Below are 25765 nucleotides of genomic sequence, written 5' to 3'. Positions count from 1 at the left end.
GGTTCAAAGTTATTGATGAAAAATTAAAAGGACATCTTGAAATGTTGAGAATGCTCACTTACGCATGACTTTCACAGAAACAATTGATGAAGGATTGTAAATGGTGTGAGTAATGAATTTATCTTTGCCAGGGAAGCACTCACTCACTGGTGAGCTCACCTTGCGAGGACAGAATCCCTGCCACCTGACCTGCCCATCATCTCTTTACACCCAGGCGGAGTGGGACAGCCCTCCTCTGGCTCAGCCATGGCAGTTCTAAGAGTATTGTTCACTAAGAGCAGAAGGAACAAACTAGCCCAGGTGCTGTGGATCTTAAACTGGGTGTCGGTCGTGATGGGCATGGTTCTGATCACCTTGGGAGCATTCCTGAAAATGGAGATCGGGAAACACAGTGAGGTAATGGTCAGCCGAGGGGCAGATTCGATCCCACACATGCTGCTGGCCGTGGGAGCCATTGCCTGTGGCATCAACTTCCTGGGGAGCAAGATCTGCCATGACTGTTCGGACAGCCAGAGGTTCACTCGCTGGAGGTTGGCCATGCTTCCTTATGTCATCTGCACCTTCTTCTTTACCTTCTGCATCCTCGCTGGGGCATTGGTGTGCTATACCATGAAGAGCTCCCTGGAGGAATCTCTCCACCTGGGCCTCAAGCGAGCTATGAGTTTTTACAAGGACACTGATACCCCCGGGCTCTGCTTCATGAAGAAGACTATGGATGAGCTGCAGTTCAAGTTTCACTGCTGTGGGAACAATGGATTCAGGGACTGGTTTGAGATCCAGTGGATCAGCACACGTTACTTGAACTTGAACTCCAAAGATGTTCAGAAGTAAGTAGACAGGGAAATGGGCAGCAAACATTTGGAAACTCAAACAATGCACTTGAATGGAGGGCATGGTGGCTCAGTGGTTAGTGCTGCTACCTCACAGCACCAGGGACCTGCGATTGAATCTAGCCTCAGGCGACTGTCTGTTTGGAGTTTGCACATTCTCCCTGTGTCTGCATGGGTTTCCTCTGGGTGCTCTGGTTTCCTCCCACAGGTCAGGTGAATTGGCCATGACAAATTGCCCATAGCGTTAGGTGTATTAGTCTCATGGAAATGGGTCTGGTTGGGTTACTCTTCAGAAGGTCAGCATGGACTTGTTGGACCGAAAGGCCTGTCTCCACTCTGCAGGGAATCTAATCTAAAAACTCTGACAAATGTGAGGACCTTATTTCTTAACTTCTTTCATCTTCCTAATATTAGGTTCAATTTGTATTTTAATCATTCATATTGTGCCTTTCAGTTTCCTTTCCTTCACCGCAGCATCTTTATTCCTTCAAGGGATAGCGCCGTCATTATAATTAAACTGAGGCACTCAATAGGTGTCATTCAGAGGGATGCTAAGAGTCCGCCATATTGTTGTGGGTCTGGAGTCACATGGAGGCCACATCAGAGTAAGGATGTTAGTGAACTGGATATTTTACAGCAATGGTCACCATTCCTGAGGCTAGCTTTATAGGTTTAATCAAATGAAAATCAAATTCCACCAGCGACTATAATTTGGATTCAAACCCATTTGACCTGGGCTTCTGGAGTACTGGTCCAATGATGTTATCACCCGGCCACATCCTTGTCCTGGAGAAAGTGGGGACTGCAGGTACTGGAGATCACAGCCGAGCGTGTGGTGCTGGAAAAGCACAGCAGGTCAGGCAGCATCCAAGCAGCAGGAGAATTGACGTTTTGGGCATAAGCCCTTCATCAGATATCCTTTAAGATTTCATGATGAAGGACTGATGCCCAAAGGGCTGACTCTCCTGCACCTTGGATGCTGCCTGACCTGCTGAGCTTTCCCAGCACCATACTCTCAACCCACATCACCCTGATTCATTTAGTGCGGCTCCTGGGCTAATGATAACTTTTGTTTTGTCCTCATTCAGTAAGCGGTAAGAACAGGTTGACCGGGGAAATTATAAATAAAGACAGAATACAAGAATCAGGAGGTTTGCTGTGCCTTTATTAAACACAGGATTGTGTCCAATTGTGAGTACGTGGCTTTAGGATGCATTGAGATTTCTGAAAAGGGGCAAAGGAAAAAATGACCCAGATAGATTCCAGGGCTAGGGCCTTACATTTACAGGAGGAATTGGGATTATTCCCTCAGAGCAGAATTGGCTATGAAGAGATTTGATAAAGGAGTGAAAACCATGAAAGGGTCCCAGTTACAATAAATATAGGAGAAAGTATATTCTACATTAGAGTGGTGCTGGAAGAGCACAGCAGGTCAGGCAGCACCCGAGGAGCAGGAAAATCGACGTTTCGGGCAAAAGCCCTTCATCAGGAATAGAGGCAGGGTGGAGAGATAAATGAGAGGGGGTGGGAGCGGGGAGAAAGTAGCATAGGGTACAATAGGTGAATGGGGGTGGGGAGGTGATAGGTCAGAGGAGAGGGTGGGGGAAGGTCGCAAAGAGTACAGTGGGTGAATGGGGGTGGGGATGAAGGTGATAGGTCAGAGAGGAGGGTGGAGTGGATAGGTAGAAAGGAAGATAGGCAGGTAGGACAGGTCATGGGGATGGTGCTGAGTTGGAAGGTTGGAACTGGAGTGAGGTGGGGAAAGACGAAAAGAGGAAACTGGTGAAATCCACACTGATGCTGCGTTGGAGGGTCCCAAGGCAGAAGATGAGGCATTCTTCCTCCAGGCGTCGGGTGGTGAGGGAGCAGCAGTGGAGGAGGTCCAGGACCTCCATGTCCTCAGCAGAGTGGGAGGGGGAGTTGAAAGTATGTCTAGTAGCTGACAGTTTGATAACTAAAAGACACAGAATAACGAGTCTTGGCATGAGGTAAGGCCTGCTCAAGCAGTGGTATGATCTGGAAGAAGGAAGTGAGGACTGCAAATGCTGGAGATCAGAATCGAGACCGTGGTACTGGAAAAGCACAGCAGGTCAGGCAGCATCCGAGGAGCAGGAGAAAGTGAGGACTGCAGATGCTGGAGATCAGAGCTGAAAATGTGTTGCTGGAAAAGCGCAGCAGGTCAGGCAGCATCCAAGGAGCAGGAGAATCAACATTTTGGGCATGAGCCCTTCTTCAGGAATGAGGAGAGTGTGCCAAGCAGGCTAAGATAAAAGGTAGGGAGGAGGGAATTGGGGGAGGGGCATTGGAAATACAATAGGTGGAAGGAGGTTAAGGTGAGGGTGATAGGCCGGAGTGGGGGTGGGGGCGGAGAGGTCAGGAAGAAGATTGCAGGTTAGGAAGGTGGTGCTGAGTTCGAGGGTTGGGACTGAGACAAGGTGGGGGAAGGGAAATGAGGAAACTGGAGAAATCTGAGTTCATCCCTTGTGGTTGGAGGGTTCCTAGGTGGAAGATGAGGCGCTCTTCCTCCAGCCATTGTGTTGTTATGGTCTGGCGATGGAGGAGTCCAAGGACCTGCATGTCCTTGGTGGAGTGGGAGGGGGAGTTGAAGTGTTGAGCCACGGGGTGGTTGGGTTGGTTGGTCTGGGTGTCCCAGAGGTGTTCTCTGAAACATTCTGCAAGTAGGCGGCCCGTCTCCCCAATATAGAGGAGGCCACATCGGGTGCAGTGGATGCAATAGATGATGTGTGTGGAGGTACAGGTGAATTTGTGGCGGATATGGAAGGATCCCTTTTGCATTTTTTGCGGTTGCAGGGGAAGGTGCTGGGAGTGGAGGTTGGGTTGGTGGCGGGTGTGGACCTAACAAGCGAGTCACGGATAGAATGCTGATAGGGGAGGGGAGGGAAATATATCCCTGGTGGTGGGCTCCGTTTGGAGGTGGGGGAAATGACGATGGATGATATGATGTATATGGAGGTTGGTGGGGTGGTAGGTGAGGACCAGTGGGGTTCTGTCCTGGTGGTGATTGGAGCATCGGGGCTTAAGGGCGGAGGAGCGGGAAGTGGAGGAGATGCGGTGGAGGGCATCGTCAATCACGTCTGGGGGGAAATTGCGGTCTTTGAAGAAGGAGGCCATCTGGGTTGTTCAGTATTGTAACTGGTCCTCCTGGGAGCAGATGCGGCGGAGACGAAGGAATTGGGAATATGGGATGGAGTTTTTACAGGGGGCAGGGTGGGAGGAGGTGTAGTCTAGGTAGCTGTGGGAGTCAGTCGGTTTATAGTAAATGTCCGCGTTGATTCAGTCATCCAAGATAGAAATGGAGAGGTCTAGGAAGGGGAGGGAGGAGTCTGAGACAGTCCAGGTGAATTTGAGGTTGGGGTGGAAGGTGTTGGTAAAGTTGATGAACTGTTCAACTTCCTCATGGGAGCACGAGGCAGCACCGATACAGTCATCGATGTAGCGGAGGAAAAGGTGGGGATTGGTGCCAGTGCAGCTGCGGAAGATGGACTGTTCCACATATCCTACGAAGAGACAGGCATAGCTGGGGCCCATGCGGGTGCCCATGGCTACTCCTTTGGTTTGGAGGAAATGAGAGGATTAGAAAGAGAAGTTGTTCAGAGTGAGGACCAGTTCAGTCAGTCAAAGGAGGGTGTCAGTGGAAGGATACTGGTTGGTACGGCGGGAAAGGAAGAAGCGGAGGGCTTTGAGTCCTTCGTGATGGGGGACAGAGGTGTACAGGGACTGGATGTCAATGGTGAAGATAACGCATTGGGGACCAGGGAAGTGAAAATCATGGAGGAGGTGGAGGGCGTGGGTGATGTCCTGAAAGTAGGTGGGGAGTTCTTGGACTAAGGGGGACAGGACCGTGTTGAGGTATGCGGAGATGAGTTCGGTGGGGCAGGAGCAGGCTGAGACAATGGGCCGGCCGGGGCAGTCAGGTTTGTGGATTTTGGGCGGGAGGTAGAAACGGGCGGTGCTGGGTTGTGGGACTATGAGGTTGGAGGTGGTGGATGGGAGATCCCCTGAGGTGATGAGGTTATGGATGGTCTGGGAGATGATGGTTTGGTGGTGGGAGGTGAGGTCATGGTCAAGGGGGCAGTAGGAGGAGGTGTCCGCGAGCTGGCGTTTAGCCTCAGCGGTGTAAAGGTCGGTGTGCCAAACTACTACCGCGCCTCCCTTGTCTGCCAGTTTGCTAGTGAGGTTGGGGGTTGGAATGGAGGGAGTGGAAGGCTGCACGTTCCGAGGGTGAGATGTTGGAGTGGGTGAGAGGCGTGGACAGGTTAAGGCGGTTAATGTCGCGGCGACAATTGGCTATGAAGAGATCGAGGGCGGGTAAGAGGCCAGCACGGGACGTCCAGGTGAATGGGGTGTGTTGGAGGCAGGAGAAGGGGTTGTCAGAGGGTGGGCGAGAATCCTGGCTGGAGAAGTGGGTGCGGAGGCGGCACGTCATCAGGAAAGGTAATGGGATGCTGTCCTTTATGGAAAGGAGGGTTGGACATTAAAGTGAAGGTATACAGGATCTTGGTGAGATCACATCTCGAATGTCACGTGCAATTTTGGTCTCATTATTTAAGGAAGGATGTAAATACATTTCAGGTGGTTCAGAGGAACTTTATTAGAACGATACCTGGAATTAATTGGTTGTCTCATCAGGAAAGGTTTGATATGCGCAGCTCATTTCCGCTGGAGTTCAGCAAAGTGAGGGGTGATTTGAGTGAAGTGTGTAAGGTCCTAAATGGTCACAACAAGGTAGACGTGGACAGAATGTTTCTTCTTCTGGGTGGTCTAAAGGTAGTGGGTCACTCTTTAAAACTTAGGGCCCAAACCTGGTCTTTCAGAATCCTTACACATCGAGCTCCCCAATGCTGGAAACACCACTCCCTGTTGTGGCCTGTTCCTGCTGCACACCCAGTTCTTACAACTGGCCAAACTAATCTTTGTGTTTAGGAATCCCTGAGCTCCTGGGAGTCCCTATTTCATGTTATCTGGGATTGTTATCTGCAGGAACAGAATTCAGAAGGAAGCATCAGTGGGGAGACAGGAAATGGGAGGGTGCATGGAAGAGGATCATTTTGCAGGAATGCGTAGAAGCAACAGCCCCATCCGGCTGCGGCACCATCACCTCAGCCGTAACATGTACAAGCCGTTCCCCGGTATTGGTGTTTCTGTCCCTTTAAGGGTGGAGAACCTAGCACACACACACCGCTAGCGACACCCCCAAGTCACACCCCACCCAGGAATTGTCATAAGACCATAAAATATAGGAAGAGAATTAGGCCATTTGGTCCATTGTGTCTGTTCCATCATTCGATTGTGGCTGATATGTTTCTCAACCCCATCCTCCCACCCTCTCCCCGTAACCCTTGATCCCATTACTAATGAAGAACTTATCTATCGCTGTCTTAAATACAAACAATCTCTGGGCCTCTCTGTGACAATGAGTTCCACCCTCAGGCTGAAGAAATTCCTCCTCATCTCAGTTCTTTTTTTTTAAATTGATATTTTTATTGGAAGTTTAACATTTTGACAAATTTACAAAAATAAGCAGAATTTTCAAGCACAAACATTAATATAAAAATAAATCTTAAATATATAATCATCAAAATTCAACTAATCCACAATTATCCAGAGTGTATAGTTGAGTCGCTTACATCCGTCAAACAAGACAAAATGTTCTCTAATACACTCATAACAGTATGATAAAAAGGAAGCTATTTCCAAACAATAAGAACAAAAAATTAAACATGTTTGAATGGAGATCTTCCCCCTTGTTCTCAGGGGGCCTTACTACCTTTCCAACGTTCCACCATATCCTCTCCCAAACAGTGTTCCACCCTCGACCCGGGCGCTCCTTAATAGGATTTAGATATAATACCGAGCTAGAGTTAACAGTGAGCGCCGCACCCCCACCCCTCCCCACCCATACCTGAGTATATCTGATAGCATCAATGCCACGTACAAACACACATAACTATAAAATTACAACTCCAACAGATTACAGTTAAGTATAATAACATAAGATAGCAAGGAAGACAACCCCGCTCCCAGAGGCAAAAGTAAAGTAGAATAAAGTATCCATTTTTCCCCACGGAGTGTGGGAGAGGCAAGCCAACATAAATTGTCTCTTACGATTTATTTAACCGAGTCTAAAAGTTTCTTGGCCTCTTCCGATGATCTAAAATTATACTCGGATCCTTCGTGGGTAAAGCATAATGTCGCTGGGTAGCGTAAGGTGTATTGAATATCTAAGTCCCTTAAACATTTCTTCACCTCATCAAACGCCTTCCTCCTTCGTGCCAAAGCCAGGGAGAAGTCCTGAAATAACATAATCTTGGATCCTTCATGGATCATGGCTTTAGGATCCTTTCCAAGCTTTCTGGAGGCATCCAGGAGTATCTGCCTCTCCCTATAACTTTGCAGCCGGAACAGGACCGGGCGTGGGCGCTGGTTTGAGCCAGATCCGCGTGCTGCGACCCGGTAGGCCCACTCCACCCTTACCCGGTCAGTTTCAGCCCGCAGGTTTAAAAGTTGCGGCAGCCATCGCTCCAGAAATGCTACTAATTGTCCCTTCCCTTCTTGCTCGGGAAGGCCCAGCAACCGAATATTTTTTCTCCGATTTCTGTTGTCAATATCATCCATGTAAATTTCAAAGGCCCGGACTCTCTGCTCCAGAGCTCGCACCTGTTCTGCAGCTGTTTGAGCTGCAGCCTCGGAGGTCGTGGCCTTTAGTTCCGCCCCCTCCACTCGGCCCTGTAATTCTCCGATGGTTTGATTCTGTTTTTGCAGATTCATCTCAGTTCTTAACAGTCATCCCTTCACTCTGAGGCTGCACCCACGGGTCATACTCTCTCTTACTATTGGAAGCATCTTCTCCATGTCCACGCCTCTCAATATTCAGTAGGTTTCAATTAGATGCCCCCTTCATCCATCAAGTACAGGCCCAGAGTCTTTAACTGCTCCTCATATGACAAGTCTTTCATCCCCAGGCTCATTCTTGTAAACCTTCTCTGGACACCCTTCCTTAGATACGGACCCCAAAAGTCCTCACAATATTCTGAATGCAATCTGACCAAAGCCTTATACAGCCTCAGCAGTACATCTCTGCTCTTGTATTCTAGCCCTCACAAAATGAATACTAATATTGAATTTGACTTCCAGATAGCAAACTGAAGTTGTACTTCTAAGTCCCATTTGTGCTTCATATTTATGAAATCTTTCCCCATTCAGAAAATAGCCGGTATCTCTATTCTTCCTCCCAAAGTGCATATCGTCACAGTTTGCCACATTGTATTCCATCTGCCACTTCGTTGCCCACTGTTCTAGCCTGTCCAAGTCCTTCTGCGTCTTCCCTGGCTCTCCAACATCATCTGTACCTTCATTTTATGACATCTGGAAATTTAGCAAACATGTCCTCAGTTCCTTTGCCCAGAACATTCATGTATAACTGTTTGTTAAATGTCCTGTCCTGACTCCTGATCGACTTCATTCTCCAGAACCAGATCCATAAATACGTTCTCATTGTGTCAGAAATACATTCAGGAATTCATGACCCATTCTGCCCTTTACATCGCTTCTACCCATGCCTATGTTAGAATAATAAAGTTCTCCCACTATAATTGTTCTGTAGCTTATGGTACTCGGTAAATTCTTTGTGAATTTCCTCCTCTATTTCTTGGGGAGCCTACAGAATGAAGCCGGTTCTAAAATACTACAAACTGTTTACACTACAACTACATCCCATGTTGGCATTATTTTATTTATTCATGGGAAGTGGGCATTCCTGGCTGGCTAACATTTACCCAGCCGTCCCTAGTTGCCCCTCGAGAAGGTGTCGGTAAGCTGCCTTCTTGAACTGCTGTTGTCCACCTGCAGTGGGTGGTCTCCCAGGAATGAAGGGATAGCTGAACATGTTGGAGAATGTGAATGTTTGGGGCAGAAACCAACATACCTGTGAACGACAGGTCTTGTGTTCACTCTGCAGTTTAAAAAAAAGCAGCCCAAACCTGCAGACAGCCAGCTCATTTCACCTCATCAGGTGCTGTAAGCCGTGATTTTTAAAAAATTAATAAATCAGAAACTTTTATAAGTGTGAATCAGTCACCCTGAGCAAACACGTGAAAGTAGCTTGTTTTGAGTAAAATACAACAAGTTGAAATGACTCTACAGAGTCACCAAGTTAGCTTTTATTGACACGTGGCGAGTCCTTGACACTGATCCAGCTCCTTCAGACCCAGCTCTCAGAGTGAGCAGAACCCCTAACACTCCTGTTTATTTTTATTTTATTCAACAGTACAAAATACAGTTGACAAAAAACAGAAAACAGCAGTTCACAAGAAGATCCCCACCCTACCGTTCAACCAGTTCTCAGGGAAATGAGGACAAACCTCAAATCCCAATTTCAGTCAAAAGATAACAGCAACAAACACAAACAAGGCAGTGCAACCAAATGAGAAACAGTGCATCGAACACAGACCCAATACAGCTGTAAAAAACAAGATACCTGACACCTTGTCTGCACCACATACTGATCAGACCGTCCTTGACTAGCCTTCCTGCAGGACAGCCAGCCTTCCAGCCTTCGGCCGCCCTCTGTTCTGACCAACCCTCCCCAGGCCTGCTTTCCTCCAGGCTGGTCATCGACCACCCAGCTACCAGTCGTCCCGCATACTGACCGATCTACCCTGGTCCACTTTCCTACGAGCTGGTTGTTGGCTTTCCAGTCTCCTGCTGGTCTGCGTACTGACTGACCCTCCCAGCCCACTTTCCTCCAGCCACCGGCTCCCAGTCACCTCACATACTAACCAAACCACCCCCCCGACCTGCTTTCCTACAATCACGCTGTTGGCCTTCTGGCACCTGGCCGCCCCACGTCCTGACTGACCCTTTCCCCTGGTCAGCATTCCTATGGACCAGCTATCGACTGTCCGGCTCCCAGCCTCCCTGCGTATTGACCGGTCCTCCCCCGGTCGGCCTTCCTATGGGCTGCCGTCGGCCGGCTGGCTCAGCCTCCCCACATACTGACCGGCCTGCCTATACCGGCTTTCCTGCAAGGATACTATAGCCCACCCTGCTCCTCCCGGCCTGCTTTCCTCCAGGCCGGTCATCAACCCTCTGGCCCTCAGCCAGCCCACGTACTGGCTGCCTCTCTCCTGACCAGTTTTCCTGTGGGCACGCTGTCGGCTGCCTAGACCCCAGCCACCCAGCGTACTAACAGCCCTACTTTCCCTCAGGCTGGTCATCGACCCTTCAGATCCCGGTATCCCCACGTACTGACTCGCCCACCTTGGCCCACAATCATACCAAGGTAGAGTCCACACCACACACGCAGGTGTTCAGTCTTTTAGAGGCCTGGTCCATCCAGACGACCAGGCCCACTCACATCAGTACACAGTACATCATAAAGGCGCCATTAACTCACAGGGGTTTGGTCCATTCCCGAAGGCAGAGTCCACTCCAGGATGCAGCAATCGCTCACCTCCCCGCACACACTCAGGTGTTCAGTCTGTACAGAGGCCTAGTCACCCACAAAGAGCCAGGCCTACCCACACAGGGACAGCTGGTCTGGAAAGATGTATTTTCTCACAGAGGCCCAGTCCAAACACCAACAAACGTAAACCAGAGTGCAAGGGCCAAGTCCTGCTGGAAAAACATCATCGTCCTTTTCTCAAAGTAGAGAGAAAGAGTAACATAAAGGCTGTAACCAGCCAGTGAAACAACAGTTTCCTAATGAGAACTGAGCTACACCCGTAACACACTGATTGCTTAAATCAGCCAGTTCCAAAATCAGTCCTCGATTTTAAAAAAAAAGGAATACCAGTTAACAAACTGACTGTGTAAACCAGCCAGTTCAGGAATCAGGTTTCCCCCAAAAAATAAACAGAAACCAACAGCCTCAGTAACTCACTGGATGTGGGCAGCCGGCTCAGAGTCAGTCCCATCCCTGACACAAATGGAGGGTCCTTCACCACTGATCCAGCTCCCTCAGTACCAGTTCTCAGAGTGAACAGAACCCCCGACACTCCTGCTTTTTTTCTTTTTTCCTTGTTTTTTTTGTTACTTTCCCCCAATCTACCGCCTAACAACAACGGTACTGCTTATTTTTCCCCAGCACCCATTTCGTGTGAGTGCAGGTGTGAGACGCAGTGAAGGACACAAGGTGCACAAATCTTTATTCAAATTTCCACCACCAGGAAGATAGGAAAACACCCGAGTGGCCTGTGACGAGCAGTGCCCTTCACATCAAAGGGCAATGCTGTGTGATCAAACTGTGAAGGGGAGGGCAGGGATTAAATCAAAATAGAGCTGGAGGGGGAAATGATGCACTCCACTCCCTGCGGCGCACACCTCTCCCTGAACAACTCCAGGGTGTTAGTGGACACCGCGTGCTCCTTCTCCAAGGACACCCGGGCCCTAACGTAACCACGGAAGAGGGGCAGGCAGTCAGCCCTAACGACCCCCTTCACGGCCCGCTACCTGGACCTGTTTATGGCCAGTTTGGCCAGGCCCAGGAGCAGACCCACGAGGAGGTCTTCAGACCTGCCCTCCCTCCTCCGCACTGGGTGCCCGAAGATCAGGAGCGTGGGACTGAAGTGCAACCAAAAGCAGAGGAGAAGGTTTTTCAGAAAATCAAAAATGGAGTGCAAACGCCCACACCCAACATACACATGGTCCACGGACTCCACAGCGCCACAGAACAAGCAGTTGGGCTGGGAGTCCGTGAACCACCGCAATCTGCGGTTGCAGGGGACTGCTGCGTGCAACACCCTCCACCCCAGATCCCCGAGAGAAAGGGGGAGGACTCCTGCGTAGAGGGCCCTCCACTGGGGATCCCCACCGCCCGGTGGCAAATGGGCACGCCAGGGCGTGTCCGGGCGGTGGATGAGGGAGAAGAGGTGGACGGTGTGCAGCAGCAGTCGATATAGGACACACCTTTTAACGTCCTTGAACGGGACAAAGTTAAAATTTCGGAGGCGGCTCAGGTTGTGGGGCACAGGCTCCCGCGGGAAGTACGGGACCTTGGGGCCAATGTGAAATTCCGTCCGGGCAGGGGTGAGCGCGGACGGGATCCCACCGCACACCTGAGCGTCCTCCAACTGGTGCACTACGTCGGGTCCGAGCACCGCCGTTTTAAGGCGTCGGATGCCGGTGACTACGTACCGGACGTCTACCGCTGCCCTGCTTGCTATGTCTTGCGGCAACGTCCAGCCCAGGCCCCCGGCACCCAGCACGTCCCCGACCCTGGTCGCCCTCGCCGCCACGGCCCTCCCCTCCGACAGCCACTCGAACCCGCGAGCACGGAGGTGCAGATTCCTGAGCAACGGCTCCCTGACGACAGCCGCTACTCCTGCCGGAGGGTAGGCGCGACGCGATTCGACCATGTTCCAGACAGTGATCAGGTCCTGGTAAAAGACAGGCAGCACCTTGAGGGCGACCTCCAAACCGTCACGGTCGACGAACAGGAGCTGCGTGTCGTAGTTGAGGTTACGCACCTGGCGGAAAAAATACGTCGCCAGGGCGCACCACCTAGGAGGAGGCTCGACGTAAAGGTATCGCTGCAAGGTCTGAAGGCGGAAGGTCGCGACCTGGGTGCGGACGCACACCAGCGACTGACCGCCCTCCTCAATGGGGAGACTCAGAACCTGCGCAGCGACCCAGTGCATCTTTTTGTCCCAGAAGAAGTCGACCAACGTTCTCTGGATGTCAGCGACAAAGCCAGGAGGAGGGACCAAAGTGACCAGCCGGTACCACAGCATGGCGGCCACCAGCTGGTTTATGACCAGCACTCGGCTCCTGTAAGATAGCACTCGGAGCAGTCCTGTCCAGCGGCCTAGGCGAGCCGAGACTTTGGCCTCCAGCTCCTGCCAGTTGGCCGGCCAGGATTCCTCGGTCGGGCTGAGGTAGACCCCCAGGTAGAGGAGATGGGTGGTACTCCAGCTGAACCCCCGAAACTCCTCCGGCAGGGAGTCCACCCGCCACGGACCCACCAGTAGCCCGGAACATTTGGCCCAGTTGATCCTGGCGGAAGACGCCGCCGAGTACACGGCCTGGCACTCGCGCATCCTCCCCAGGTCAGCCGGGTCGGTGAAAGTGAGGAGCACGTCGTCGGCGTAGGCCGAGAGGACCACCCCCACGCCCGCGCCGCGCAGAACCAGCCCCGACAACCTCCTCCGCAAGAGGCGCAGGAAAGGCTCCACGCACAGGGAATACAGCTGGCCGGACAGGGGGCAGCCTTGACGCACTCCTCTCCCGAAGCGAAGGGGCGCCGTCAGGGACCCGTTAACTTTAACCAGACACTCTGCGGCGGCGTACAAAAGTCGGATCCGGGCAACGAACTGCGTCCCGAACCCGAACGCCCGCAGAGTCCCGAGCAGGTACTCGTGATCGACCCTGTCGAACGCCTTCTCCTGGTCGAGAGACAGGAAGGCGCTCGGCAGACCAGCCCGTCGACAGAAATGGATCAGGTCCCGGACCAGATGGATGTTGTCTTGTATCCTCCGGCCCGGGACCGTGTAGGACTGGTCCGGGTGAATCATGTGGGCCAGCACGGAAGCCAGGCGAGAAGACAACACCCTGGCAAAAATTTTGTAGTCCGTGCTGAGGAGGGAGACCGGACGCCAGTTCTTCAAGGAACGAAGGTCCCCCTTCTTTGGCAGCAGGACGATGACCGCCCTGCGCCAAGAAAGGGGCAGCTCTCCGGCATTTAGACACTCCCCCAGGACCTGTGCGTAGTCGCTCCCCAGGACGTCCCAGAACGCCCTGAAGAACTCCACAGTCAGCCCGTCCAGCCCCGGGGATTTACCCCTCGGGAGCCGGTCGAGGGCGCCGGTCAGCTCCTCTAAGGTGACGGGAGCGTCGAGCCTTCCGGCGTCCTCCGGGCTGAGCTGCGGCAGGTCCTCCCACAGAACTCTGCGAGCGTCCTCGCTGGACGGATCCGGAGAGAACAGGGCCGTGTAATAGGATCGGACGTGGGCCCTGATACCCTCCGGATCCGAGACGAGGGACCCGTCGTCGGCCAGCAGCACAAGGAGCTGCTGACGGGTGCCACGCCTTTTTTCCAGCGAGTAGAAGAAGGGGGAGCCGCGGTCCAGGTCCTGGAGGAGCTGGAGCCGCGACCTCACGTACGCGCCCCGAGCCCCGACGAGCTGCAGGTCCCGGAGCGCGGCCTTCTTCTCTTCGTACACCCCGCGCAGGGCCGGGTCCGCGTCGGGCTGACCGAGGCGTGACTCCAGGTCGAGCATCTCCCTCTCCAACTCCCCGATCCTGGATTTCCGCCTCTTCGTCGACCCCCTCGCGTACTCCTGACAGAAGACGCGGACGTGAGCCTTGCCCACGTCCCACCATAGCCTCAGGGAGGGGAAGCTTCCCCGCTTCCTTCTCCAGCCGGCCCAGAAACGACAAAACGAGTCCCGGAACCGCTCGTCCTCCAGCAGCAGGTTGTTAAACGGAAGGAGTTCCGCCCACACCAGGTGATGGTCCGTGCACGACACCTGCCGCGTGGAGGCCTTCGGAAAGCAGGAGGCGTACGCCCGCGAAACGTACAGGCGGTCGATTCTGGACGCTCCGACCCCAGGCCTCACGAAGGTGAAGGCGATGGAGTCAGGATGGAGATTCCGCCAGACGTCCACCAGGTCCAAGGACTTGACCAAGTCCCCCAACCTCCTCCCCGATGTCGAACTCGTGCGGGCACCGCCGTGGTCCCTGTCCTCGAGGACGCAGTTAAAATCTCCCCCGAGGACGACGCACTGGTTCTCGTCGATGGAAGCAAGATGAGCGGACACTTCTTCGAAGAAGCTCGCTTGCCTCGGCCCGGCCAGGGGAGCGTAGACGTTCACCAAGTGAAGCACCGCGCCCCCCAGCCGAACCGTCAGGTGAAGCAAACGGCCTGGCACTGGCTCCCTGACCCCCAAGATCTCCGGCTGAAAATGCGGGGCCAACAGGATAGCCACCCCGCCAGATCTGCGGGTGAGGTGACTCATGTAGACCCCCCCTCGCCACTCCAGGAGCCAGGTGGCTTCGTCTCCCGGGGTAGTGTGGGTTTCTTGCAGGAAGCACACCGCATACCTCCCGTCCCGAAGGACCGAGAGGGTCTGGAATCTGCGCTGTGACTCCCTGCTGCCGTTGATGTTGAGGCTGGCTATAGTTGTCTCCATGTCGAAAGTATAGTGCAACCACCACCAGTAAACAGTTAACAAAAACTATGTACATATTTACTGGGAGGACGAGAGAGGGGCACAGAAGTCCCTCGCCCTCACCAGGAGTGCTCCCAGGAAGTTCCTGACTCGCTTTCGCTCGTTAACGTCAAGCCCGGGCGCCTGGCGCGCAGCGTGGGCCGACCAGTAGACTCTTTCGAAGGAGCTCCAGCGGTCGAGCGCCAGTTGGGCTCTATCCCGGCGACTCCGAGTTTCCTCGACAAATTCCCGGAGTTCCTCGAGGGGGATGAGGGGGAGATCGGTGGGGGGCACCTGGGACTCGAAAATGTCGCTGGAGACGGACTCCGCGTCGTCCCCGGTGTCCGCCACCGATCCAGAACCCTCCTCCGGGAGGTCGCCTTCGGTCACCGACCCCTCCCCCACCGAGAGGATGGGGGCTGGTCTGGCACCGCCAACTGGCCTCAAACCTCCAGTGACCCCACCCCCAGGGTCACCTTCCGTCTCTTCCTCGGCGCACCCCTTCCCGGAACGCCCCGAGTTCGGGTCGCCGGGCGGCAGAGGCTCGGGGCCCCGCTCCTCTCCCGACACCGGGACGCCCGGCTCCTCGGGGAAAAGGTCCTCCCCCAGGGCCAAGGCCCCCGGAAAAACAGTCTGGGAGGGAGGAGCGAGGATAACACCTTCCTCCCCTCCACCGCTCGACGACCCAGCAGTGAATAAAAATCTGTCGCCTGCACCATGGCCCGTGTTGTTATTAAAATCCTCCCCAGGGGCTGGAGGAGTTATGGCGGTGGAAGGCCCGGCTGTCGCCCCTAGGGGTTTGGGCAGGTCAGGCCATGGTGCAGGACAGTGGGGAGACACCGTCGGCTCATCCCCTGGAGAGGGGCAGCGCCGCCGGCGCGCTGATGGGATTTCTCCCCCCTCCAAGGGCCGGTGCCTCTTCCCCAGAGAGACAGGGGGGAATTTATGAGCCTTCTCCTCCCCGCCCGCCTTGGTGGTCATGGGGCCCGAGGTCCCTCCCCCCCACCTTTCCCGGAATACGATTGGCTGGGGGAAGGCAGGGGGCGTGGCCAGGGTGGGGAGGGTCAGCCGTGTCACTTCCTGCCCCGCCCCTGGTATATCAGGTGATGGCGGGCGGGGCAGGGGCCCAGTTCCCTCTCCGGGGCCCAGAGACACGGTCGCTGCAGGAAGTGGAGCAGCGATGGTTCCCCCCAGGTTAGTGCCAGGGGGTGGCTGGGTGGGGCGGGGCTCAGTTTCTGGAGGGGGGTTGAAGCCCCAGGAGTTTCCTTAACGAGGTGGGGGTCGGTGTTGGGGTCGGGGTCAGTGGGACCGGGATCAGGTACGGGTTTGGGGGTTCGGGGGTCAGGGTTCCCGCGCCGGGGCGACGCTGGCACGGCCGCAGGGGCATTGTCGTGCCGGGGCGGGGCAGGTCGTGGGCTACGTGGAGGGGAAGGGGAAGGGGATGGGGATAGGGTGGTCTCCCCGTGGGCGGGCTTGACGCGTTGCGTCTTCCTGAGCGCCTTCCGTTCGGTCGGACGCTCACCCCCCTCCCTGCCAGAGGCTGAGGCATTGGGAGCCTCTGGCTTAGCCCCCGGTGCCGGGGCTTGTGGTGTTGACTTTGGGGGAGGGGGAGTGGGTGCGGCGGCACCACCCGCAGCCATTGGTGTGGGCTGGGCAGCCTTCTGGGTGGGGCAGTTTTTTCTAATATGCCCCACCTCGCGGCACAGGTGGCACCGCACGCCGTCCGCCGTCCAGAAGGCGCGGTAGGCCGCGCCCTCGTGGAGGATGGTGAAGGATCCCTCCGTGACCTCCTCCCGGGCCAGGCAAATAAACACCTGGCGTCGGAAGGAGTATACATGGCGGAGGGTGGGGTCCTTAAGACCGAGCAGGAGCGGTTGAACACCTGACCGGATCTCCCCCAAGGTGTTGAGGTGGGGAAGAAGGAGCTCGCTGGCAATGAAGGGCGGGACGTTGGAGATCACGACTCTCTGGGCCGTGACCTCCAAGGGGTCGACTGGCAAATATGTCCCGCCCACAGTGAGCCCCCTCTCCACGGCCAGGTGGACCGCCTGCTCGGTCTTAAGGAAGAAGACGGCCTTCCCGTACATGCGGGCCGCAGCGACGATGGCCAGTGGGCCGACCACACCAGCCATGGCCTTACTGCAGGCCTCGATGGTCATGTTGGGATGGGGATAGGCCTTGACCCCCAGGCGTTTGGTCAGGTGCCTGAAGGGGGATGTGGTTGCGGCCGGGGTTGGGCCAGCCGAGCCCAAGGCAGCGGCTACCCCGGCGTAGGTCCGGCTGGGCCCTGCGACCTTCGGGCTCGCCATACTCCGTCGGCCCCCGGCAGCAGCGGTGGAGGTGGGCCTCTGGCAGTATTAGCGATGAAGTCCTTGGGGAGGTGCCCGAGGCCAGTCACCCGAGGCGAGTCCTAGGCAGCGGTGGTGGAGGCAGGCCTCAGGCAAGTCCTCGGCAGGCCCTCAATTGCAGTGTTGGGGGCAGGCCTGTTGGGGGGGCCCCAAGACAAGTCCCAGGCAGCCCCAAAATTGAGTCCTGGGCAGCAGCGGTGGAGGTGGGCCTCGGGTCGCAGCAGTGGTGGAGGTTGTGGGGAGTGGCCTCAGGCGAGTCCCAGGCTGCAGTGGTGGAGGCAGGCCTCAGGCGACAGCAGTTGAGGCAGGCCCTTGGTTGGGGAGTGGCCTCAGGCAGTGGTGGTGGAGGCAGGCCTCAGGCGACAGCAGCAGTTGAGGCAGGCTCTGGCAAGTCCCAGGCTGGCCCTCGGTCCCAGCAGTGGAGGCAGACCTGTTGGGGAGGGATTCCCAGGCAAGTCCCAGGCAGCAGCGGTGGAGGTGGGCCTCAGGTCGTACCAGTGGTGGAGGTTGTGGGAAGGGGCCTCAGGCAAGTCCCAGGCAGCGGTGGTGGGGGCAGGCCCGTGTGGGGTCTCAGAGACCAGCAGTGGGTGTGGGCCCCAGGTCAGCTGCAACACTGACTTGACCTGGGCAAGGCCCAGGCTGCAGCTCCAAAACTAGGCCCAGGACTCCAAGCTCTCGCCTCCTTCCACCTCCTTCTTCTCTCTTCTTTTCTCTGTCTTCCTCTTCTTGCACAGCTACACACTGCCACTGGTCCAGCCCAAGTGATAGATAAACACCCGAGTGGCCTGTGACAAGCAGTGCCCTTCACATCAAAGGGCAATGCTGTGTGATCAAAACAGTGAAGGGGAGGGCAGGGACTAAATCAAAATAGAGTTGGAGGGGGAAATGATGCACTCCACTCCCTGCGGCGCCCACCTCTCCCTGAACAACTCCAGGGTGTTGGTGGACACCGCGTGCTCCTTCTCCAAGGACACCCGGGCCCTAACGTAACCGCGGAAGAGGGGCAGGCAGTCGGCCCTAACGACCCCCTCCACGGCCCGCTGCCTGGACCTGTTTATGGCCAGTTTGGCCAGGCCCCACTCCTGTTTATATATGTCAGCCCTGGCTCCCTGACTGGACCAGATTAACAGCCCTAATCTGGGAATTCATATTCTATGAGGTCCAACTGGCTGACTTCATTAGAATCACTACATAAGTTACCTCCACGTTAGCTACTTATTAAGAAATGTCACAGACAGTCAGATACTGAAACAATGATTGAAACTTTTTTTGCATATAGCAACCAAAATAAGACCCCTCAAGTAAACAAGCTAAGCCTCTCAACTCAACTTGGCCATTACCTGATTAATGGTGGATTCTAGCTCTGATTGCAATCAAGTCTACATTTCCTGGATGTCCAGGGTTGGATCGTTGTGCAGTGTTCTCTGGAGTTCTGCTCCTGAAGTATCCTGGAGTTAAACTTTTATACAATATTCTGTCCTTCAAGTTTGTGGTGAGACATTATTGATGATTGTTTCAATTCTTTCATATTGACTACGGCTCTGAAACTATTAAGTCTGCAGCTTGCCTTCTGATCAGAAGGAGCTTCCTTGATCCTTGGTACATTTGGCATTGACTATCAGTTTGAAGGCACAGGTGTCCTGCAGTTAACACCTTATATTGCTCTGCAGGACAGTCATTGTGGTCTTTATGGTATAAGGCAGCTATTTATCAAGCAGTTGTTAAAACCGTTTTGTTCATGTAGCTGTGACTCTTTCTTCTCCTATGAATTGCTAATTGTTTTCAATTCCTGTATAACAGGTTGTCCCTGTCCCTGTCCCTTAATAGTTTATTCTGGATCAGTGGTGCTGGAAGAGCACAGCAGTTCAGGCAGCATCCAACGATGGAAAATCTTTAAACTTCTGAAGTATATATTATCCACAACAGGGAGAAGGAAGATTGAGAAGAAGCATTCAGAACGACAAACGGATCATTTCAGCAAACCGAACAAGGGCCAGTGAACTGCCTTTCCTGTCTTCCCCTCCACCATTACACCCGTGTATCTTTGGTTTGTGTGTGCATGGAGAGTGAGGACTTTACAAGTGGGTTTTCATTTTAATAGAATTACATATCAGTGGCCCACAATGATTTACCTAGAGTTAGAATTCAATTATTTTGTAATAAACACTAATTCAGGTGTGGCCTGAAAACCTGGTCCATGTTTTGTGCCAACCCAGGGTCCAGGAATTTTACATACTTTCCAAAATTCTTAACTTTTGTGACAGGTCAGGAATAGAGGGGCTTGCTTTCCAGCATACATGGCCCAGTGAGGGGTGAGGGGTAAATGCTCCAGCCCATGTCCCATCAATGAATAAAGGAAAGTTGCTCACCAATCAGTACCATCCCGAATGCTGATGTTCCTGATTGTTTTTGCCTCGCTCACTGGAAGTGTCACACCATCTGAGTTCCAGCCCCTGAACCCTTTCAGGTGTACAGCTTTTATTTGTGACTCTCTGGCCCAGATTGACCCAGAGTGTCTCCCTCTGTCCTAGCTCATAGAATGCTGACTTTTAAACTTATTGTTTGATACTCAAACATGAGAATTTCTGGTGGGGTAGAATAGATAGGAGAAACCACTACCAGCGCAGCTTTCCAGAGGGTTCAGATTTGAGTTGTTACAGCCTGGAATTCACTACCTGAAAGAAATATTTAATACTGGCTTTCAAAAGGTATTTGGAAGAAACATCAAGGATCTTCAAAGGGATGTGGTGAGGGAGGAGGGAAAACGGGATGAGTTAGATAGCTGTTTCAAAGTCAATGCCAGCATGAAAGAAGCAAATTATCTCCTTGTAAAACCTTAAGATGTTGGAGCAGAAGAAGGCCATTTGGCCCATCAAGTCTGCTCTGCCATTCACTGACGTCATGGATGATCTGATAATCATTAACTCCATTTTCCTGCAGCTTTCCCCATAATCCTTGATTTTCTTATTGATTAAAACCTATTTATCTCAGTCCTTTATTATAAAGATGTGGGCGTACTATACCTTTAAGAATGTAAAAGCTAGCAGTGACAGCACCAAGTGTTCTCAATAAGACACAATGTGCTCCACCTACTGGGGTAGCTGGTTCCCTGGAAATGACAAAACAGATTTGAATTAGATCAATCAGTTTAAATTATACCCTGGAAAATACCAAATACCATTCATGTTTGAACGGAGTATATTGCCAATCTTAAAAGTCAATGACACAATCCGATGTTTTGGGGTATAAGACCGGGGAAAATTGAACAGTTGGGAGGAGACCTGCCACTAGACCAACATCTGTAGACTGCTAGTCAGAACTCTCGGAGAGGTACCTGTCTAGAGAAGGAGTTTGCACTGAGAAAAACCTCAACACCAACCTGGGGAGCCAATTTACCGATGAAGATAAAGAGAAGAATGGACCACTGGCTGGTTTTAAAATTTGAGTTATTCTGTAAATCATAATGAGTTTTATCAGGCTAGTATTATAGAAGGGAAGGTAACAGACAGGTTAGAGTAAGGAATTGTAAATAGTTGAGAGTTAATTATTCTCTGTTATACTTTAAGAAATGAAATTGTTAATTTTTACTTTAAATAGATCTTGGCCACTTGAAGTTTTACAGATTACTGCATGGGACAAATCTTTTCTGTGTCACTGATTTTAAATTAAGCAGGAGGGTTTACCCCTTGTCGCCTTGAATATACTTAATGACCCAGCCTCAACAGCCCTGTGATAAACAATTCCACAGATTCACTCCTCTCTGAGAGAAGAAATTCCTTCTCATTTCTGTCGTACATATACGATCCCCTTAGTCTGAGAGTGCTATAAAATGTAATGTTTTCTGCTCTTTCGCTGAATTGATTGATTTCAGTTGTGTGTATCGTCTGGGAGCTTGACTTTTAACTCGCAAGTGTTTCCTCATTGCAGCCGTTTGAAGAGTAACATAGATGGGAAGTACTTACTGGATGCAATTCCGTTCAGTTGCTGCAACTACAACTCTCCCCGGCCTTGTATCCAGCATCAACTCACCAACAACTCGGCTCATTACAACTATGACTACCTGACTGAAGAGCTCAACCACTGGACCACAGGCTGCAGACAGGCACTGCTTGACCATTACGTCCAGATCATGCAGTCTATAGGATTGTCTGTACTCATCATTTGGCTCTTTGAGGTAAATATCTACAACTAAATATGTAACAACCCCCTTTCCATCTATATTATTTGCTAACCGTGATGCTAGACTAAATTTTCTTAGCTGTAAAAGTTTTAAGCATCACCTCCAGTTTGGATGGGGGTCAAGGCTCTGATTCCACTCTCATTTCTCAGTCAGAAGGCCATGGGTTCAAGCTCTGGTAAAGCAATTGAACACAAATTCTTCCCCAGCACTGAGGGAGTGTTGTATGGTCACTGATGCTGTTTCCCACCTGAGATGTTAACCATAGGTCTATTCGGGTCTTTCTGACGAGGGTCTCAATGTCCTGTTTAATTCTCGCCAGTGTTCTGATCATGTTTTTGGTTTGACGGCACTTTGCCGCCATAATTCCCAATTTCGTTATGAATCAAAACTCTGTCTAACTCAGCCTTAAATACGTTAGTGACTCAGTCTCTACTGCTGTCTGGGGAAGAGACCTCCAAACACTAATGACCCTCCGAGGGAAAATATCTGTCCTCGTCTCTGTCTTGATAAATGATATTTTATTAGTTTCAGTCTCCTGCACGAGAAGACACATTGGCAGTCCCCACAAGGTTGAATATGTTTCAATAGGATCACTTTCTAAACTCCAGTTATTTCCTGAATCTGTCCATGATTTTTTTAATGGTCTATCTACTTGGCATATTACTTGATGGTTGCATTTACAATGCCTTTCCGTCAACAGCACATTCAGAAATGTGGTTTTTCCTCTCATCGTTTGTAGTTATGGGATCTTCCCCCCCAGAGTTGCAGAGTCGGAGGTGGAGCCACAGACACTGTAGCATGGCAGGGAGGGGTGAAGTTACCTGGCCAATTAATTCCAGGAGATAGTCACAGACCTTAACACAGGGTCTTCTGATTTGGCATATGCTCAGAGATAGGAGGGTGCAAGTGAGAGACAGGAGCCTCAGCTGTTCAGTTGTCCAGGATCGATGCTTTGTTAGCTTCTCTGGATGGTAATGAGGGTTGCAGCTAATTGACCATGGCATAAGAATTCAGGAGATGGAAGCGCGAAGGAATGTTGTGGCAGTAGGGGACAGTATAGTGAAGGGGACTGACACCATTCTCTGCAGCAAAGAGCATGGGCACAGATGGCTATGCTGTCTTCCCAGTGTCAGGCTATCTGCTCTGGGCTGGAGAGGAACTGACAGTGGGAAGGGGAGAATCCAGTAGTTGTACCAATAACAGAGACAGAACTGGGAAACAGGTTCTCCTGAGAGCGTATGAGAAGTTGGGGGCTGATTCTCAAAGATAATAATCTCTAAATTATATCATCCACATGCAAACTGGCATTGGGTAATATTTGAGAAGTGTACAGGCAAAAGTGAGGACTGCAGATGCTGGAAACCAGAGTGGTGCTGGAAAAGCACAGCAGTTCAGGCAGCATCCAAGGAGAAGGAAAATCAACGTTTTGGGCAAAAGCCCTTCATCAAGAATTCATCAAGCAACATGATTTCGACTGGGACAACACTACTATTATAGGACAAGCCAAACAGAGAACAGCCAGGGAATTCCTAAAGATATGGCACTCATCCACAGATTCAATCAATAAGCACCTCGATCTGGACCCAATATACCGGCCACTGCAACGGACAGCTGGAACGGACAACTGGAAGCGGCAGATTCAAACCATTACAAATGTCGGGGGAAAGATCACAGAAGCGCTTCACAGGAGGCTCCCAAGCACTGAGAATGTCCCCTAGACAGGGGATGAAACGTCTGCAACACAAATTCCCAGCTCGGTGAACAGAACCACAACGAGCACCCGTGGTACAAATCGTCTCACAAACTTTGAAGAAAAACCCACCCAGGCTCATTCCCCTACTCTATTAAGATGGCATGGTGGCTCACTGTTTTAACACTGCTGCCTCACAGCGCAGGGACCTGGGTTTAATTCCTCCTATGGGCAAATGTGTGGAGTTTGCACGCTCTCCCCGTGTCTGCGTGGGTTTCCTCTGGGTGCTCCGGTTTCTTCCTACAATCTAAAGATGTGCTGGTTAGGATGAATTAGCCATGCTAAATTGCCCATAGTGTTCAGGGATGTGTAGGTTAGATACATTAGTCAGGAGTGGACTCGATGGGTCAAATGGCCTTACTTCCACTCCTATGGTCGTACGATTGGCTGAATTTGAACTTGTTTTTGTTTCATGGCAACTCATCTGTGGCTAGTTGTTTTGATCAAGCGTTATGTTTTTACTTTGTTCAGGACTGTATGCTTTGTCCGTCTTTGCTAGCTTTTCAACTCTCTTAAAGGTACAGTACACCTCTATTATACCTTCATGACACGAGTGAAGCGGTACCGAGCAAGCTGACGTAGCTATGAGTTAATAAGTTTCCGAGTCTTTATGCACTTCATCTCAGGGTCTTCAAATAGATGGCTCACGAAGTTGTAGGGACAAGGTATTAAGATTTCAAAATTTATTACATTCTGCAAAGGTTCTAGCAGATTGGAACGTAATCCCTCTGCTGAAGAAGGGAGAGAAGAAGAGAACAGGAAACTGCAGGCCTGTTTGCTCGATGTCTGTCATGGGGAAGGCATCGATGTAATAATAATAATAATAATAATGTGCTTGGATTTCGAGAAGGTAATAGACAATATTTCACCAAAACTGTTGCTGTGGAGCTCACAGTGTAGGGTGCAATTGATTAGCATGGGTTGAAGATTGGTCAGTAGAAACAGAGGGAATGTATCAGTGGGCATGATGTAATGAGCAGTGTCCTGCAGGGGTCTATAACTGGGCCCTCAACTTTTTTACTATATGTACATCAATGAATTAGATGAGAGGAAGAAAGGCCTGGCAGCTAAATCTGCAGGTAGCACAAAGACAGGCAGGAATGTATGCAGTAGCACAACACTTCTCATAAAAACTGAAACAACTGTGGCTGCTGTAAATCAGAAAGAAGAAAAAAAGAAATTGTTGGAAAAGCTCAGCAGGTCTGGCAGCATCTGTGGAGAGAAATCAAAGTTAATGTTTTCAGGTGGAGTGGGCCTTCCTCAGAACCACCCCTCGTATCCTACTATTTCAAGTGTCGGCCCTTTATCCCCATTCTCGTGTCTTGTTATGGTGAATTGCTTCACCAGGACAGTTATTTTGATTCCATGAATTTCAACATTAGCTAATAGTCTCTTATCAGGGATTTGATCAAATGTTTTCCAGATGTGCATTTAAATAAGATTGAGACACTTTCCAGTTCAGGATTTCATCTCAGATTCATAGAAACTCTGCAGTGTGGAAACAGGCCATTTGTCCCAAGAAGTCCACACTGACCCTCTGAAGAGTAATCCACCCAGATCCATTCCCCTATATTTACTCCTGACTAATGCATCTAACATTGTGGGCAATTTAGCACAGCCAATTCACTAAGCTGCACTTCTTTGGATTGTGGGAGGAAACCCATGCAGACACAGGGAGAATGTGCAAACTCCACACAGTTACCCAGGTCCCTAGCACTGTGAGGCAGCAGAGCTAACCACTGAGCCACCATGATAATCATATCTGATAAACACTTTGAGGTTTCCTGAGGTTGTGGTAAATGCTTTGTAAAGATGGTATTCTCTCCTGCGATTCTAAAGAAATCACGTTTCTGTTTGTCTACAGATTTCAGTTCTCACTGGTGTCAGATACCTACAGACTGCAATGGAAAATGTCATCCTGCAGGGAGATCCTGAGTGTGAGTCAGAGGGTTGGCTACTGGAGAACAACTTTGTGGAAAAAGCCAAAACAAATCTGAACATCATTAAAACCCTGCGCAAGGTCAATCAGATATCTACTATCTCTGGAATGGAAAATCCCAATATGGATGTTAGAACAGCTGCCTATGGACCTGACAATGTCCTCCACTAAGTCCTCTCCACAACCAGGGAGTAGCAACTTACTCCATGGGTCTTGTTTTCAGAATGGCCATAAATGTATTTTGGATCAGTAAAGGGGGTCAACACTGCTACAAAGACATGGTCAAATGATGGATTATATAATAGACATGACTTAAGGACAGTATCACATCTGGCTGATATACGTCAGTGTATGTTGAATCTATCCCAAATATTTTGGGAGTTTTTGTTATGTACAACATACATTCTGTAGCATTTGCTGATCGCAGAATAGTCAAGTCTGATCTCCATTTTCCTCCAAAATTATCTGCATTTAACTGAGCCATTAGCAGCCCTTCTTGAGAGAGGAGTTATTTTCCACTTCGATCCATTGCTGTTTTTGTCTCTCTTTGCTC

At 51.5% G+C, this 25765-nt stretch overlaps 1 protein-coding gene across 1 annotated transcript; it reads left to right on the top strand.

Annotated features, from left to right (window-relative positions):
- The first annotated feature begins 246 nt into the window (after positions 1 to 246).
- On the top strand, positions 247 to 25383 carry LOC132818032 (photoreceptor outer segment membrane glycoprotein 2-like). Its single transcript, XM_060828638.1, has 3 exons — positions 247 to 827; positions 21271 to 21517; positions 25138 to 25383. Exons 1-3 carry the CDS (start codon positions 247 to 249, stop codon positions 25381 to 25383), a joined length of 1074 nt encoding a protein of 357 aa, XP_060684621.1.
- The last annotated feature ends 382 nt before the right edge of the window (positions 25384 to 25765 follow it).

Source organism: Hemiscyllium ocellatum, chromosome 8 (assembly GCF_020745735.1).
Source record: "Hemiscyllium ocellatum isolate sHemOce1 chromosome 8, sHemOce1.pat.X.cur, whole genome shotgun sequence".
In the NCBI taxonomy this organism is placed as follows: Eukaryota; Metazoa; Chordata; class Chondrichthyes; order Orectolobiformes; family Hemiscylliidae; genus Hemiscyllium; species Hemiscyllium ocellatum.
The sequence above is the reverse complement of the archived record's forward strand: the minus strand, read 5'-3'. Positions and strand labels throughout refer to the sequence as shown.

Bases quoted from the DNA above. Each gene is read 5' to 3' on its own strand.
- LOC132818032 (XM_060828638.1), top strand. From the start codon at position 247: ATGGCAGTTCTAAGAGTATTGTTCACTAAGAGCAGAAGGAACAAACTA. The intron at 828-21,270 runs GTAAGTAGACAG...TCCTCATTGCAG, and splicing joins AACTCCAAAGATGTTCAGAA to CCGTTTGAAGAGTAACATAG. The intron at 21,518-25,137 runs GTAAATATCTAC...GTTTGTCTACAG, and splicing joins TCATCATTTGGCTCTTTGAG to ATTTCAGTTCTCACTGGTGT.